Below are 18,331 nucleotides of genomic sequence, written 5' to 3' on the forward strand. Positions count from 1 at the left end.
GTGAGGTGGTAGATGGTAGTCTATAGTCTTACCTGGTCTATATGTATATAGTAGTAGTGTGAGGTGGTAGATGGTAGTCTATAGTCTGGACTATATGTATATAGTAGTGGTGTGAGGTGGTAGATGGTAGTCTATAGTCTTACCTGGTCTATATGTATATAGTAGTAGTGTGAGGTGGTAGATGTTAGTCTATAGTCTTACCTGGTCTATATGTATATAGTAGTAGTGTGAGGGGGTAGATGGTAGTCTATAGTCTGGTCTATATGTATATAGTAGTAGTGTGAGGTGGTATATGGTAGTCTATAGTCTTACCTGGTCTATATGTATATAGTAGTAGTGTGAGGTGGTAGATGGTAGTCTATAGTCTTACCTGGTCTATATGTATATAGTAGTAGTGTGAGGTGGTAGATGGTAGTCTATAGTCTGGACTATATGTATATAGTAGTGGTGTGAGGTGGTAGATGGTAGTCTATAGTCTTACCTGGTCTATATGTATATAGTAGTAGTGTGAGGTGGTAGATGTTAGTCTATAGTCTTACCTGGTCTATATGTATATAGTAGTAGTGTGAGGTGGTAGATGGTAGTCTATAGTCTTACCTGGTCTATATGTATATAGTAGTAGTGTGAGGTGGTAGATGGTAGTCTATCGTTTTACCTGGTCTATATGTATATAGTAGTAGTGTGAGGGGGTAGAGGGTAGTCTATAGTCTGGTCTATATGTATATAGTAGTAGTGTGAGGTGGTATATGGTAGTCTATAGTCTTACCTGGTCTATATGTATATAGTAGTAGTGTGAGGTGGTAGATGGTAGTCTATAGTCTGGTCTATATGTATATAGTAGTAGTGTGAGGTGGTATATGGTAGTCTATAGTCTGGTCTATATGTATATAGTAGTATGGGAGGTGGTAGATGGTAGTCTATAGTCTATAGTCTGGTCTATATGTATATAGTAGTATGGAAGGTGGTAGATGGTAGTCTATAGTCTGGTCTATATGTATATAGTAGTATTGTGAGGTGGTAGATGGTAGTCTATAGTCTTACCTAGTCTATATGTATATAGTAGTAGTGTGAGGTGGTAGATTGTAGTCTATAGTCTATAGTCTGGCCTATATGTATATAGTAGTAGTGTGAGGTGGTAGATGGTAGTCTATAGTCTATAGTCTGGTCTATATGTATATAGTAGTAGTAAGAGGTGGTAGATGGTAGTCTATAGTCTGGTCTATATGTATAGAGTAGTAGTGTGAGGTGGTATATGGTAGTCTATAGTCTGGTCTATATGTATATAGTAGTATGGGAGGTGGTAGATGGTAGTCTATAGTCTATAGGCTGGTCTATATGTATATAGTAGTATGGGAGGTGGTAGATGGTAGTCTATAGTCTATAGGCTGGTTTATATGTATATAGTAGTATGGGAGGTGGTAGATGGTAGTCTATAGTCTGGTCTATATGTATATAGTAGTATGGGAGGTGGTAGATGGTAGTCTATAGGCTGGTCTATATGTATATAGTAGTATGGGAGGTGGTAGATGGTAGTCTATAGTCTATAGGCTGGTCTATATGTATATAGTAGTATGGGAGGTGGTAGATGGTAGTCTATAGTCTAGTCTGTATGTATATAGTAGTATGGGAGTTGGTAGATGGTAGTCTATAGTCTGGCCTATATGTATATAGTAGTAGTGTGAGGTGGTAGATGGTAGTCTATAGTCTATAGTCTGGTCTATATGTATATAGTAGTAGTAAGAGGTGGTAGATGGTAGTCTATAGTCTGGTCTATATGTATATAGTAGTAGTGTGAGGTGGTAGATGGTAGTCTATAGGCTGGTCTATATGTATATAGTAGTAGTGTGAGGTGGTAGATGGTAGTCTATAGTCTTACCTGGTCTATATGTATATAGTAGTAGTGTGAGCTGGTATATGGTAGTCTATAGTCTTACCTGGTCTATAGGTATATAGTAGTAGTGTGAGGTGGTAGATGGTAGTCTATAGGCTGGTCTATATGCATATAGTAGTATGGGAGGTGGTAGATTATAGTCTATAGTCTATAGTCTGGTCTATATGTATATAGTAGTATGGAAGGTGGTAGATGGTAGTCTATAGTCTGGTCTATATGTATATAGTAGTATTGTGAGGTGGTAGATGGTAGTCTATAGTCTTACCTGGTCTATATGTATATAGTAGTAGTGTGAGGTGGTAGATGGTAGTCTATAGTCTTACCTGGTCTATATGTATATAGTAGTAGTGTGAGGTGGTAGATGGTAGTCTATAGTCTGGACTATATGTATATAGTAGTGGTGTGAGGTGGTAGATGGTAGTCTATAGTCTTACCTGGTCTATATGTATATAGTAGTAGTGTGAGGTGGTAGATGTTAGTCTATAGTCTTACCTGGTCTATATGTATATAGTAGTAGTGTGAGGTGGTAGATGGTAGTCTATAGTCTTACCTGGTCTATATGTATATAGTAGTAGTGTGAGGTGGTAGATGGTAGTCTATCGTCTTACCTGGTCTATATGTATATAGTAGTGGTGTGAGGTGGTAGATGGTAGTCTATAGTCTGGTCTATATGTATATAGTAGTAGTGTGAGGTGGTAGATGGTAGTCTATAGTCTTACCTGGTCTATATGTATATAGTAGTAGTGTGAGCTGGTATATGGTAGTCTATAGTCTTACCTGGTCTATAGGTATATAGTAGTAGTGTGAGGTGGTAGATGGTAGTCTATAGGCTGGTCTATATGCATATAGTAGTATGGGAGGTGGTAGATTATAGTCTATAGTCTATAGTCTGGTCTATATGTATATAGTAGTAGTAAGAGGTGGTAGATGGTAGTCTATAGTCTGGTCTATATGTATATAGTAGTAGTGTGAGGTGGTAGATGGTAGTCTATAGGCTGGTCTATATGTATATAGTAGTAGTGTGAGGTGGTAGATGGTAGTCTATAGTCTTACCTGGTCTATATGTATATAGTAGTAGTGAGCTGGTATATGGTAGTCTATAGTCTTACCTGGTCTATAGGTATATAGTAGTAGTGTGAGGTGGTAGATGGTAGTCTATAGGCTGGTCTATATGCATATAGTAGTATGGGAGGTGGTAGATTATAGTCTATAGTCTATAGTCTGGTCTATATGTATATAGTAGTATGGAAGGTGGTAGATGGTAGTCTATAGTCTGGTCTATATGTATATAGTAGTATTGTGAGGTGGTAGATGGTAGTCTATAGTCTTACCTGGTCTATATGTATATAGTAGTAGTGTGAGGTGGTAGATGGTAGTCTATAGTCTTACCTGGTCTATATGTATATAGTAGTAGTGTGAGGTGGTAGATGGTAGTCTATAGTCTGGACTATATGTATATAGTAGTGGTGTGAGGTGGTAGATGGTAGTCTATAGTCTTACCTGGTCTATATGTATATAGTAGTAGTGTGAGGTGGTAGATGTTAGTCTATAGTCTTACCTGGTCTATATGTATATAGTAGTAGTGTGAGGTGGTAGATGGTAGTCTATAGTCTTACCTGGTCTATATGTATATAGTAGTAGTGTGAGGTGGTAGATGGTAGTCTATCGTCTTACCTGGTCTATATGTATATAGTAGTGGTGTGAGGTGGTAGATGGTAGTCTATAGTCTGGTCTATATGTATATAGTAGTAGTGTGAGGTGGTAGATGGTAGTCTATAGTCTGGTCTATATGTATATAGTAGTAGTGTGAGGTGGTAGATGGTAGTTTATAGTCTTACCTGGTATATATGTATATAGTAGTAGTGTGAGGTGGTAGATGGTAGTCTATAGTCTTACCTGGTCTATATGTATATAGTAGTAGTGTGAGGTGGTATATGGTAGTCTATAGTCTTACCTGGTCTATATGTATATAGTAGTAGTGTGAGGTGGTAGATGGTAGTTTATAGTCTTACCTGGTCTATATGTATATAGTAGTAGTGTGAGGTGGTAGATGGTAGTCTATAGTCTTACCTGGTCTATATGTATATAGTAGTAGTGTGAGGTGGTAGATGGTAGTCTATAGTTTTACCTGGTCTATATGTATATAGTAGTGGTGTGAGGTGGTAGATGGTAGTCTTTAGTCTGGTCTATATGTATATAGTAGTGGTGTGAGGTGGTAGATGGTAGTCTATAGTCTGGTCTATATGTATATAGTAGTAGTGTGAGGGGGTAGATGGTAGTCTATAGTCTGGTCTATATGTATATAGTAGTAGTGTGAGGTGGTATATGGTAGTCTATAGTCTTACCTGGTCTATATGTATATAGTAGTAGTGTGAGGTGGTAGATGGTAGTCTATAGTTTTACCTGGTCTATATGTATATAGTAGTAGTGTGAGGTGGTAGATGGTAGTCTATAGTCTGGTCTATATGTATATAGTCGTAGTGTGAGGTGGTAGAAGGTAGTCTATAGTCTGGTCTATATGTATATAGTAGTAGTGTGAGGTGGTAGATGGTAGTCTATAGTCTGGTCTATATGTATATAGTAGTAGTGTGAGGTGGTAGATGGTAGTCTATAGTCTTACCTGGTCTATATGTATATAGTAGTAGTGTGAGGTGGTAGATGGTAGTCTATAGTCTTACCTGGTCTATATGTATATAGTAGTAGTGTGAGGTGGTAGATGGTAGTCTATAGTCTTACCTGGTCTATATGTATATAGTAGTAGTGTGAGGGGGTAGATGGTAGTCTATAGTCTGGTCTATATGTATATAGTAGTAGTGTGAGGTGGTATATGGTAGTCTATAGTCTTACCTGGTCTATATGTATATAGTAGTAGTGTGAGGTGGTAGATGGTAGTCTATAGTCTGGTCTATATGTATATAGTAGTAGTGTGAGGTGGTAGATGGTAGTCTATAGTCTGGTCTATATGTATATAGTAGTAGTGTGAGGTGGTAGATGGTAGTCTATAGTCTATAGTCTGGTCTATATGTATATAGTAGTAGTAAGAGGTGGTAGATGGTAGTCTATAGTCTGGTCTATATGTATAGAGTAGTAGTGTGAGGTGGTATATGGTAGTCTATAGTCTGGTCTATATGTATATAGTAGTATGGGAGGTGGTAGATGGTAGTCTATAGTCTATAGGCTGGTCTATATGTATATAGTAGTATGGGAGGTGGTAGATGGTAGTCTATAGTCTATAGGCTGGTTTATATGTATATAGTAGTATGGGAGGTAGTAGATGGTAGTCTATAGTCTGGTCTATATGTATATAGTAGTATGGGAGGTGGTAGATGGTAGTCTATAGGCTGGTCTATATGTATATAGTAGTATGGGAGGTGGTAGATGGTAGTCTATAGTCTATAGGCTGGTCTATATGTATATAGTAGTATGGGAGGTGGTAGATGGTAGTCTATAGTCTAGTCTATATGTATATAGTAGTATGGGAGTTGGTAGATGGTAGTCTATAGTCTGGCCTATATGTATATAGTAGTAGTGTGAGGTGGTAGATGGTAGTCTATAGTCTATAGTCTGGTCTATATGTATATAGTAGTAGTAAGAGGTGGTAGATGGTAGTCTATAGTCTGGTCTATATGTATATAGTAGTGGTGTGAGGTGGTAGATGGTAGTCTATAGTCTGGTCTATATGTATATAGTAGTAGTGTGAGGTGGTAGATGGTAGTCTATAGGCTGGTCTATATGTATATAGTAGTAGTGTGAGGTGGTAGATGGTAGTCTATAGTCTTACCTGGTCTATATGTATATAGTAGTAGTGTGAGCTGGTATATGGTAGTCTATAGTCTTACCTGGTCTATAGGTATATAGTAGTAGTGTGAGGTGGTAGATGGTAGTCTATAGGCTGGTCTATATGCATATAGTAGTATGGGAGGTGGTAGATTATAGTCTATAGTCTATAGTCTGGTCTATATGTATATAGTAGTATGGAAGGTGGTAGATGGTAGTCTATAGTCTGGTCTATATGTATATAGTAGTATTGTGAGGTGGTAGATGGTAGTCTATAGTCTTACCTGGTCTATATGTATATAGTAGTAGTGTGAGTGGTAGATGGTAGTCTATAGTCTTACCTGGTCTATATGTATATAGTAGTAGTGTGAGGTGGTAGATGGTAGTCTATAGTCTGGTCTATATGTATATAGTAGTGGTGTGAGGTGGTAGATGGTAGTCTATAGTCTTACCTGGTCTATATGTATATAGTAGTAGTGTGAGGTGGTAGATGTTAGTCTATAGTCTTACCTGGTCTATATGTATATAGTAGTAGTGTGAGGTGGTAGATGGTAGTCTATAGTCTTACCTGGTCTATATGTATATAGTAGTAGTGTGAGGTGGTAGATGGTAGTCTATCGTCTTACCTGGTCTATATGTATATAGTAGTGGTGTGAGGTGGTAGATGGTAGTCTATAGTCTGGTCTATATGTATATAGTAGTAGTGTGAGGTGGTAGATGGTAGTCTATAGTCTGGTCTATATGTATATAGTAGTAGTGTGAGGTGGTATATGGTAGTCTATAGTCTTACCTGGTCTATATGTATATAGTAGTAGTGTGAGGTGGTAGATGGTAGTTTATAGTCTTACCTGGTCTATATGTATATAGTAGTAGTGTGAGGTGGTAGATGGTAGTCTATAGTCTTACCTGGTCTATATGTATATAGTAGTAGTGTGAGGTGGTAGATGGTAGTCTATAGTCTGGTCTATATGTATATAGTAGTAGTGTGAGGTGGTAGAAGGTAGTCTATAGTCTGGTCTATATGTATATAGTAGTAGTGTGAGGTGGTAGATGGTAGTCTATAGTCTGGTCTATATGTATATAGTAGTAGTGTGAGGTGGTAGATGGTAGTCTATAGTCTTACCTGGTCTATATGTATATAGTAGTAGTGTGAGGTGGTAGATGGTAGTCTATAGTCTTACCTGGTCTATATGTATATAGTAGTAGTGTGAGGTGGTAGATGGTAGTCTATAGTCTTACCTGGTCTATATGTATATAGTAGTAGTGTGAGGGGGTAGATGGTAGTCTATAGTCTGGTCTATATGTATATAGTAGTAGTGTGAGGTGGTATATGGTAGTCTATAGTCTTACCTGGTCTATATGTATATAGTAGTAGTGTGAGGTGGTAGATGGTAGTCTATAGTCTGGTCTATATGTATATAGTAGTAGTGTGAGGTGGTAGAAGGTAGTCTATAGTCTGGTCTATATGTATATAGTAGTAGTGTGAGGTGGTAGATGGTAGTCTATAGTCTGGTCTATATGTATATAGTAGTAGTGTGAGGTGGTATATGGTAGTCTATAGTCTTACCTGGTCTATATGTATATAGTAGTAGTGTGAGGTGGTAGATGGTAGTCTATAGTCTTACCTGGTCTATATGTATATAGTAGTAGTGTGAGGGGGTAGATGGTAGTCTATAGTCTGGTCTATATGTATATAGTAGTAGTGTGAGGTGGTATATGGTAGTCTATAGTCTTACCTGGTCTATATGTATATAGTAGTAGTGTGAGGTGGTAGATGGTAGTCTATAGTCTTACCTGGTCTATATGTATATAGTAGTAGTGTGAGGGGGTAGATGGTAGTCTATAGTCTGGTCTATATGTATATAGTAGTAGTGTGAGGTGGTAGATGGTAGTCTATAGTCTTACCTGGTCTATATGTATATAGTAGTAGTGTGAGGTGGTAGATGGTAGTCTATAGTCTTACCTGGTCTATATGTATATAGTAGTAGTGTGAGGTGGTAGATGGTAGTCTATAGTCTTACCTGGTCTATATGTATATAGTAGTAGTGTGAGGTGGTAGATGGTAGTCTATAGTTTTACCTGGTCTATATGTATATAGTAGTAGTGTGAGGGGTAGATGGTAGTCTATAGTCTGGTCTATATGTATATAGTAGTAGTGTGAGGTGGTATATGGTAGTCTATAGTCTCACCTGGTCTATATGTATATAGTAGTAGTGTGAGGTGGTAGATGGTAGTCTATAGTCTGGTCTATATGTATATAGTAGTAGTGTGAGGTGGTATATGGTAGTCTATAGGCTGGTCTATATGTATATAGTAGTATGGGAGGTGGTAGATGGTAGTCTATAGTCTATAGGCTGGTCTATATGTATATAGTAGTATGGGAGGTGGTAGATGGTAGTCTATAGTCTATAGGCTGGTCTATATGTATATAGTAGTATGGGAGGTGGTAGATTATAGGTCTGGTCTATATGTATATAGTAGTATGGAAGGTGGTAGATGGTAGTCTATAGTCTGGTCTATATGTATATAGTAGTATTGTGAGGTGGTAGATGGTAGTCTATAGTCTTACCTGGTCTATATGTATATAGTAGTAGTGTGAGGTGGTAGATTGTAGTCTATAGTCTATAGTCTGGCCTATATGTATATAGTAGTAGTGTGAGGTGGTAGATGGTAGTATATAGTCTATAGTCTGGTCTATATGTATATAGTAGTAGTAAGAGGTGGTAGATGGTAGTCTATCTAGTCTGGTCTACATGTATATAGTAGTATGGGAGGTGGTAGATGGTAGTCTATAGTCTATAGGCTGGTCTATATGTATATAGTAGTATGGGAGGTGGTAGATGGTAGTCTATAGTCTATAGGCTGGTTTATATGTATATAGTAGTATGGGAGGTGGTAGATGGTAGTCTATAGTCTGGTCTATATGTATATAGTCTATAGGTGTATGGTAGTCTATATGCTGGTCTATATGTATATAGTAGTATGGGAGGTGGTAGATGGTAGTCTATAGTCTATAGGCTGGTCTATATGTATATAGTAGTATGGGAGGTGGTAGATGGTAGTCTATAGTCTAGTCTATATGTATATAGTAGTATGGGAGGTGGTAGATGGTAGTCTATAGTCTGGCCTATATGTATATAGTAGTAGTGTGAGGTGGTAGATGGTAGTCTTTAGTCTGGTCTATATGTATATAGTAGTGGTGTGAGGTGGTAGATGGTAGTCTATAGTCTGGTCTATATGTATATAGTAGTAGTGTGAGGGGGTAGATGGTAGTCTATAGTCTGGTCTATATGTATATAGTAGTAGTGTGAGGTGGTATATGGTAGTCTATAGTCTTACCTGGTCTATATGTATATAGTAGTAGTGTGAGCTGGTATATGGTAGTCTATAGTCTGGTCTATATGTATATAGTAGTAGTGTGAGGTGGTAGATGGTAGTCTATAGTCTTACCTGGTCTATATGTATATAGTAGTAGTGTGAGGTGGTAGATGGTAGTCTTTATCTGGTCTATATGTATATAGTAGTGGTGTGAGGTGGTAGATGGTAGTCTATAGTCTGGTCTATATGTATATAGTAGTAGTGTGAGGGTAGATGGTAGTCTATAGTCTGGTCTATATGTATATAGTAGTAGTGTAGATGGTAGTCTATAGTCTTACCTGGTCTATATGTATATAGTAGTAGTGTGAGGTGGTAGATGGTAGTCTATAGTCTTACCTGGTCTATATGTATATAGTAGTAGTGTGAGGTGGTAGATGGTAGTCTATAGTCTGGTCTATATGTATATAGTAGTAGTGTGAGGTGGTAGAAGGTAGTCTATAGTCTGGTCTATATGTATATAGTAGTAGTGTGAGGTGGTAGATGGTAGTCTATAGTCTGGTCTATATGTATATAGTAGTAGTGTGAGGTGGTAGATCTATAGGCTGGTCTATATGTATATAGTAGTATGGGAGGTGGTAGATGGTAGTCTATAGTCTATAGGCTGGTCTATATGTATATAGTAGTATGGGAGGTGGTAGATGGTAGTCTATAGTCTATAGGCTGGTCTATATGTATATAGTAGTATGGGAGGTGGTAGATTATAGTCTATAGTCTGGTCTATATGTATATAGTAGTATGGAAGGTGGTAGATGGTAGTCTATAGTCTGGTCTATATGTATATAGTAGTATTGTGAGGTGGTAGATGGTAGTCTATAGTCTTACCTGGTCTATATGTATATAGTAGTAGTGTGAGGTGGTAGATTGTAGTCTATAGTCTATAGTCTGGCCTATATGTATATAGTAGTAGTGTGAGGTGGTAGATGGTAGTATATAGTCTATAGTCTGGTCTATATGTATATAGTAGTAGTAAGAGGTGGTAGATGGTAGTCTATAGTCTGGTCTACATGTATATAGTAGTATGGGAGGTGGTAGATGGTAGTCTATAGTCTATAGGCTGGTCTATATGTATATAGTAGTATGGGAGGTGGTAGATGGTAGTCTATAGTCTATAGGCTGGTTTATATGTATATAGTAGTATGGGAGGTGGTAGATGGTAGTCTATAGTCTGGTCTATATGTATATAGTAGTATGGGAGGTGGTAGATGGTAGTCTATATGCTGGTCTATATGTATATAGTAGTATGGGAGGTGGTAGATGGTAGTCTATAGTCTATAGGCTGGTCTATATGTATATAGTAGTATGGGAGGTGGTAGATGGTAGTCTATAGTCTAGTCTATATGTATATAGTAGTATGGGAGGTGGTAGATGGTAGTCTATAGTCTGGCCTATATGTATATAGTAGTAGTGTGAGGTGGTAGATGGTAGTCTTTAGTCTGGTCTATATGTATATAGTAGTGGTGTGAGGTGGTAGATGGTAGTCTATAGTCTGGTCTATATGTATATAGTAGTAGTGTGAGGGGGTAGATGGTAGTCTATAGTCTGGTCTATATGTATATAGTAGTAGTGTGAGGTGGTATATGGTAGTCTATAGTCTTACCTGGTCTATATGTATATAGTAGTAGTGTGAGCTGGTATATGGTAGTCTATAGTCTGGTCTATATGTATATAGTAGTAGTGTGAGGTGGTAGATGGTAGTCTATAGTCTTACCTGGTCTATATGTATATAGTAGTAGTGTGAGGTGGTAGATGGTAGTCTTTAGTCTGGTCTATATGTATATAGTAGTGGTGTGAGGTGGTAGATGGTAGTCTATAGTCTGGTCTATATGTATATAGTAGTAGTGTGAGGGGGTAGATGGTAGTCTATAGTCTGGTCTATATGTATATAGTAGTAGTGTGAGGTGGTATATGGTAGTCTATAGTCTTACCTGGTCTATATGTATATAGTAGTAGTGTGAGGTGGTAGATGGTAGTCTATAGTCTTACCTGGTCTATATGTATATAGTAGTAGTGTGAGGTGGTAGATGGTAGTCTATAGTCTGGTCTATATGTATATAGTAGTAGTGTGAGGTGGTAGAAGGTAGTCTATAGTCTGGTCTATATGTATATAGTAGTAGTGTGAGGTGGTAGATGGTAGTCTATAGTCTGGTCTATATGTATATAGTAGTAGTGTGAGGTGGTAGATGGTAGTCTATAGTCTTACCTGGTCTATATGTATATAGTAGTAGTGTGAGGTGGTAGATGGTAGTCTATAGTCTTACCTGGTCTATATGTATATAGTAGTAGTGTGAGGTGGTAGATGGTAGTCTATAGTCTTACCTGGTCTATATGTATATAGTAGTAGTGTGAGGGGTAGATGGTAGTCTATAGTCTGGTCTATATGTATATAGTAGTAGTGTGAGGTGGTATATGGTAGTCTATAGTCTTACCTGGTCTATATGTATATAGTAGTAGTGTGAGGTGGTAGATGGTAGTCTATAGTCTGGTCTATATGTATATAGTAGTAGTGTGAGGTGGTAGAAGGTAGTCTATAGTCTGGTCTATATGTATATAGTAGTAGTGTGAGGTGGTAGATGGTAGTCTATAGTCTGGTCTATATGTATATAGTAGTAGTGTGAGGTGGTATATGGTAGTCTATAGTCTTACCTGGTCTATATGTATATAGTAGTAGTGTGAGGTGGTAGATGGTAGTCTATAGTCTTACCTGGTCTATATGTATATAGTAGTAGTGTGAGGGGTAGATGGTAGTCTATAGTCTGGTCTATATGTATATAGTAGTAGTGTGAGTGGTATATGGTAGTCTATAGTCTTACCTGGTCTATATGTATATAGTAGTAGTGTGAGGTGGTAGATGGTAGTCTATAGTCTTACCTGGTCTATATGTATATAGTAGTAGTGTGAGGGGGTAGATGGTAGTCTATAGTCTGGTCTATATGTATATAGTAGTAGTGTGAGGTGGTAGATGGTAGTCTATAGTCTTACCTGGTCTATATGTATATAGTAGTAGTGTGAGGTGGTAGATGGTAGTCTATAGTCTTACCTGGTCTATATGTATATAGTAGTAGTGTGAGGTGGTAGATGGTAGTCTATAGTCTTACCTGGTCTATATGTATATAGTAGTAGTGTGAGGTGGTAGATGGTAGTCTATAGTTTTACCTGGTCTATATGTATATAGTAGTAGTGTGAGGGGGTAGATGGTAGTCTATAGTCTGGTCTATATGTATATAGTAGTAGTGTGAGGTGGTATATGGTAGTCTATAGTCTCACCTGGTCTATATGTATATAGTAGTAGTGTGAGGTGGTAGATGGTAGTCTATAGTCTGGTCTATATGTATATAGTAGTAGTGTGAGGTGGTATATGGTAGTCTATAGGCTGGTCTATATGTATATAGTAGTATGGGAGGTGGTAGATGGTAGTCTATAGTCTATAGGCTGGTCTATATGTATATAGTAGTATGGGAGGTGGTAGATGGTAGTCTATAGTCTATAGGCTGGTCTATATGTATATAGTAGTATGGGAGGTGGTAGATTATAGTCTATAGTCTGGTCTATATGTATATAGTAGTATGGAAGGTGGTAGATGGTAGTCTATAGTCTGGTCTATATGTATATAGTAGTATTGTGAGGTGGTAGATGGTAGTCTATAGTCTTACCTGGTCTATATGTATATAGTAGTAGTGTGAGGTGGTAGATTGTAGTCTATAGTCTATAGTCTGGCCTATATGTATATAGTAGTAGTGTGAGGTGGTAGATGGTAGTATATAGTCTATAGTCTGGTCTATATGTATATAGTAGTAGTAAGAGGTGGTAGATGGTAGTCTATAGTCTGGTCTATATGTATATAGTAGTAGTGTGAGGTGGTATATGGTAGTCTATAGTCTGGTCTACATGTATATAGTAGTATGGGAGGTGGTAGATGGTAGTCTATAGTCTATAGGCTGGTTTATATGTATATAGTAGTATGGGAGGTGGTAGATGGTAGTCTATAGTCTGGTCTATATGTATATAGTAGTATGGGAGGTGGTAGATGGTAGTCTATATGCTGGTCTATATGTATATAGTAGTATGGGAGGTGGTAGATGGTAGTCTATAGTCTATAGGCTGGTCTATATGTATATAGTAGTATGGGAGGTGGTAGATGGTAGTCTATAGTCTAGTCTATATGTATATAGTAGTATGGGAGGTGGTAGATGGTAGTCTATAGTCTGGCCTATATGTATATAGTAGTAGTGTGAGGTGGTAGATGGTAGTCTATAGTCTATAGTCTGGTCTATATGTATATAGTAGTAGTAAGAGGTGGTAGATGGTAGTCTATAGTCTGGTCTATATGTATATAGTAGTGGTGTGAGGTGGTAGATGGTAGTCTATAGTCTGGTCTATATGTATATAGTAGTAGTGTGAGGTGGTAGATGGTAGTCTATAGTCTTACCTGGTCTATATGTATATAGTAGTAGTGTGAGGTGGTATATGGTAGTCTATAGTCTTACCTGGTCTATATGTATATAGTAGTAGTGTGAGGTGGTAGATGGTAGTCTATAGGCTGGTCTATATGCATATAGTAGTATGGGAGGTGGTAGATTATAGTCTATAGTCTTACCTGGTCTATATGTATATAGTAGTAGTGTGAGGGTAGATGGTAGTCTATAGTCTGGTCTATATGTATATAGTAGTAGTGTGAGGTGGTATATGGTAGTCTATAGTCTTACCTGGTCTATATGTATATAGTAGTAGTGTGAGGTGGTAGATGGTAGTCTATAGTCTGGTCTATATGTATATAGTAGTAGTGTGAGGTGGTATATGGTAGTCTATAGTCTGGTCTATATGTATATAGTAGTATGGGAGGTGGTAGATGGTAGTCTATAGTCTATAGTCTGGTCTATATGTATATAGTAGTATGGAAGGTGGTAGATGGTAGTCTATAGTCTGGTCTATATGTATATAGTAGTATTGTGAGGTGGTAGATGGTAGTCTATAGTCTTACCTAGTCTATATGTATATAGTAGTAGTGTGAGGTGGTAGATTGTAGTCTATAGTCTATAGTCTGGCCTATATGTATATAGTAGTAGTGTGAGGTGGTAGATGGTAGTCTATAGTCTATAGTCTGGTCTATATGTATATAGTAGTAGTAAGATGTGGTAGATGGTAGTCTATAGTCTGGTCTATATGTATAGAGTAGTAGTGTGAGGTGGTATATGGTAGTCTATAGTCTGGTCTATATGTATATACTAGTATGGGAGGTGGTAGATGGTAGTCTATAGTCTATAGGCTGGTCTATATGTATATAGTAGTATGGGAGGTGGTAGATGGTAGTCTATAGTCTATAGGCTGGTTTATATGTATATAGTAGTATGGGAGGTGGTAGATGGTAGTCTATAGTCTGGTCTATATGTATATAGTAGTATGGGAGGTGGTAGATGGTAGTCTATAGGCTGGTCTATATGTATATAGTAGTATGGGAGGTGGTAGATGGTAGTCTATAGTCTATAGGCTGGTCTATATGTATATAGTAGTATGGGAGGTGGTAGATGGTAGTCTATAGTCTAGTCTATATGTATATAGTAGTATGGGAGTTGGTAGATGGTAGTCTATAGTCTGGCCTATATGTATATAGTAGTAGTGTGAGGTGGTAGATGGTAGTCTATAGTCTATAGTCTGGTCTATATGTATATAGTAGTAGTAAGAGGTGGTAGATGGTAGTCTATAGTCTGGTCTATATGTATATAGTAGTGGTGTGAGGTGGTAGATGGTAGTCTATAGTCTGGTCTATATGTATATAGTAGTAGTGTGAGATGGTAGATGGTAGTCTATAGGCTGGTCTATATGTATATAGTAGTAGTGTGAGGTGGTAGATGGTAGTCTATAGTCTTACCTGGTCTATATGTATATAGTAGTAGTGTGAGCTGGTATATGGTAGTCTATAGTCTTACCTGGTCTATAGGTATATAGTAGTAGTGTGAGGTGGTAGATGGTAGTCTATAGGCTGGTCTATATGCATATAGTAGTATGGGAGGTGGTAGATTATAGTCTATAGTCTATAGTCTGGTCTATATGTATATAGTAGTATGGAAGGTGGTAGATGGTAGTCTATAGTCTGGTCTATATGTATATAGTAGTATTGTGAGGTGGTAGATGGTAGTCTATAGTCTTACCTGGTCTATATGTATATAGTAGTAGTGTGAGGTGGTAGATGGTAGTCTATAGTCTTACCTGGTCTATATGTATATAGTAGTAGTGTGAGGTGGTAGATGGTAGTCTATAGTCTTACCTGGTCTATATGTATATAGTAGTAGTGTGAGGTGGTAGATGTTAGTCTATAGTCTTACCTGGTCTATATGTATATAGTAGTAGTGTGAGGTGGTAGATGGTAGTCTATAGTCTTACCTGGTCTATATGTATATAGTAGTAGTGTGAGGTGGTAGATGGTAGTCTATCGTCTTACCTGGTCTATATGTATATAGTAGTGGTGTGAGGTGGTAGATGGTAGTCTATAGTCTGGTCTATATGTATATAGTAGTAGTGTGAGGTGGTAGATGGTAGTCTATAGTCTGGTCTATATGTATATAGTAGTAGTGTGAGGTGGTAGATGGTAGTTTATAGTCTTACCTGGTATATATGTATATAGTAGTAGTGTGAGGTGGTAGATGGTAGTCTATAGTCTTACCTGGTCTATATGTATATAGTAGTAGTGTGAGCTGGTATATGGTAGTCTATAGTCTTACCTGGTCTATATGTATATAGTAGTAGTGTGAGGTGGTAGATGGTAGTTTATAGTCTTACCTGGTCTATATGTATATAGTAGTAGTGTGAGGTGGTAGATGGTAGTCTATAGTCTTACCTGGTCTATATGTATATAGTAGTAGTGTGAGGTGGTAGATGGTAGTCTATAGTTTTACCTGGTCTATATGTATATAGTAGTGGTGTGAGGTGGTAGATGGTAGTCTTTAGTCTGGTCTATATGTATATAGTAGTGGTGTGAGGTGGTAGATGGTAGTCTATAGTCTGGTCTATATGTATATAGTAGTAGTGTGAGGGGGTAGATGGTAGTCTATAGTCTGGTCTATATGTATATAGTAGTAGTGTGAGGTGGTATATGGTAGTCTATAGTCTTACCTGGTCTATATGTATATAGTAGTAGTGTGAGGTGGTAGATGGTAGTCTATAGTCTTACCTGGTCTATATGTATATAGTAGTAGTGTGAGGTGGTAGATGGTAGTCTATAGTCTGGTCTATATGTATATAGTAGTAGTGTGAGGTGGTAGAAGGTAGTCTATAGTCTGGTCTATATGTATATAGTAGTAGTGTGAGGTGGTAGATGGTAGTCTATAGTCTGGTCTATATGTATATAGTAGTAGTGTGAGGTGGTAGATGGTAGTCTATAGTCTTACCTGGTCTATATGTATATAGTAGTAGTGTGAGGTGGTAGATGGTAGTCTATAGTCTTACCTGGTCTATATGTATATAGTAGTAGTGTGAGGTGGTAGATGGTAGTCTATAGTCTTACCTGGTCTATATGTATATAGTAGTAGTGTGAGGGGGTAGATGGTAGTCTATAGTCTGGTCTATATGTATATAGTAGTAGTGTGAGGTGGTATATGGTAGTCTATAGTCTTACCTGGTCTATATGTATATAGTAGTAGTGTGAGGTGGTAGATGGTAGTCTATAGTTTTACCTGGTCTATATGTATATAGTAGTAGTGTGAGGTGGTAGAAGGTAGTCTATAGTCTGGTCTATATGTATATAGTAGTAGTGTGAGGTGGTAGATGGTAGTCTATAGTCTGGTCTATATGTATATAGTAGTAGTGTGAGGTGGTATATGGTAGTCTATAGTCTTACCTGGTCTATATGTATATAGTAGTAGTGTGAGGTGGTAGATGGTAATCTATAGTCTTACCTGGTCTATATGTATATAGTAGTAGTGTGAGGGGGTAGATGGTAGTCTATAGTCTGGTCTATATGTATATAGTAGTAGTGTGAGGTGGTATATGGTAGTCTATAGTCTTACCTGGTCTATATGTATATAGTAGTAGTGTGAGGTGGTAGATGGTAGTCTATAGTCTTACCTGGTCTATATGTATATAGTAGTAGTGTGAGGGGGTAGATGGTAGTCTATAGTCTGGTCTATATGTATATAGTAGTAGTGTGAGGTGGTAGATGGTAGTCTATAGTCTTACCTGGTCTATATGTATATAGTAGTAGTGTGAGGTGGTAGATGGTAGTCTATAGTTTTACCTGGTCTATATGTATATAGTAGTATGGAAGGTGGTAGATGGTAGTCTATAGTCTGGTCTATATGTATATAGTAGTAGTGTGAGGTGGTAGATGGTAGTCTATAGTCTTACCTGGTCTATATGTATATAGTAGTAGTGTGAGGGGGTAGATGGTAGTCTATAGTCTGGTCTATATGTATATAGTAGTAGTGTGAGGTGGTATATGGTAGTCTATAGTCTTACCTGGTCTATATGTATATAGTAGTAGTGTGAGGTGGTAGATGGTAGTCTATAGTCTTACCTGGTCTATATGTATATAGTAGTAGTGTGAGGGGGTAGATGGTAGTCTATAGTCTGGTCTATATGTATATAGTAGTAGTGTGAGGTGGTAGATGGTAGTCTATAGTCGTACCTGGTCTATATGTATATAGTAGTAGTGTGAGGTGGTAGATGGTAGTCTATAGTCTGGTCTATATGTATATAGTAGTAGTGTGATGTGGTAGATGGTAGTCTGTAGTCTTACCTGGTCTATATGTATATAGTAGTAGTGTGAGGTGTGGTAGATGGCCTTGAAAAGTCTCTGGAACTGTCGTGAGGCTCTGCCGTGGACCACCAGGACGAAGGCTATCCTGACGGGGGCCGACGGTGGGCCCTCTGACGAGTCCTCCTCCCACGCCACGTTGGCATTGGCCTTACCTGAACAACACAAGGATACCGTACAGAGACAGGTTGTTAGTCATTCATACAGAGAATAAAACACGTACCTGTATGTAGAACTCTCTGACGAGTCTTCCTCCCAGACGCTGACAATTGCCTTACGTGGACAGAATAGTAACACACACATTAGGTTTCATCGTCTACACTTCCTACACTGGAAGGTGTACTGAACATGTGGCGCAGTGACTCCAACGTTACTGTGCTGTTACTGTGCTGTTACTGTGCTGTTACTGTCCATACTATGAAGAAGAAGAAGCATGTCACAAGGAGATGAGTTTCATTCACTATGTGACCATTGAGTTATTTGAACCATGACCAGCAAGGCCACAAGATAGGAATAGGAATCCTAGAACCATTCCTTTG

The 18,331-nt window shown here is 38.0% G+C and overlaps 1 protein-coding gene across 1 annotated transcript in view; it reads right to left on the reverse strand.

Annotated features, from left to right (window-relative positions):
- The window catches only part of LOC115123710 (xylosyltransferase 1-like), a 182,230-nt gene that overhangs the window by 85,605 nt on the left and 78,294 nt on the right, over positions 1–18,331 (reverse strand). The window contains exon 3 of the mRNA XM_065006175.1: positions 17,775–17,947. Coding sequence (XP_064862247.1) covers positions 17,775–17,947 — 173 coding nt within the window. The remainder of the gene's footprint in view (positions 1–17,774; positions 17,948–18,331) is intronic.

Source organism: Oncorhynchus nerka, linkage group LG21 (genome assembly GCF_034236695.1).
Source record: "Oncorhynchus nerka isolate Pitt River linkage group LG21, Oner_Uvic_2.0, whole genome shotgun sequence".
NCBI classification, from domain to species: domain Eukaryota; kingdom Metazoa; phylum Chordata; class Actinopteri; order Salmoniformes; family Salmonidae; genus Oncorhynchus; species Oncorhynchus nerka.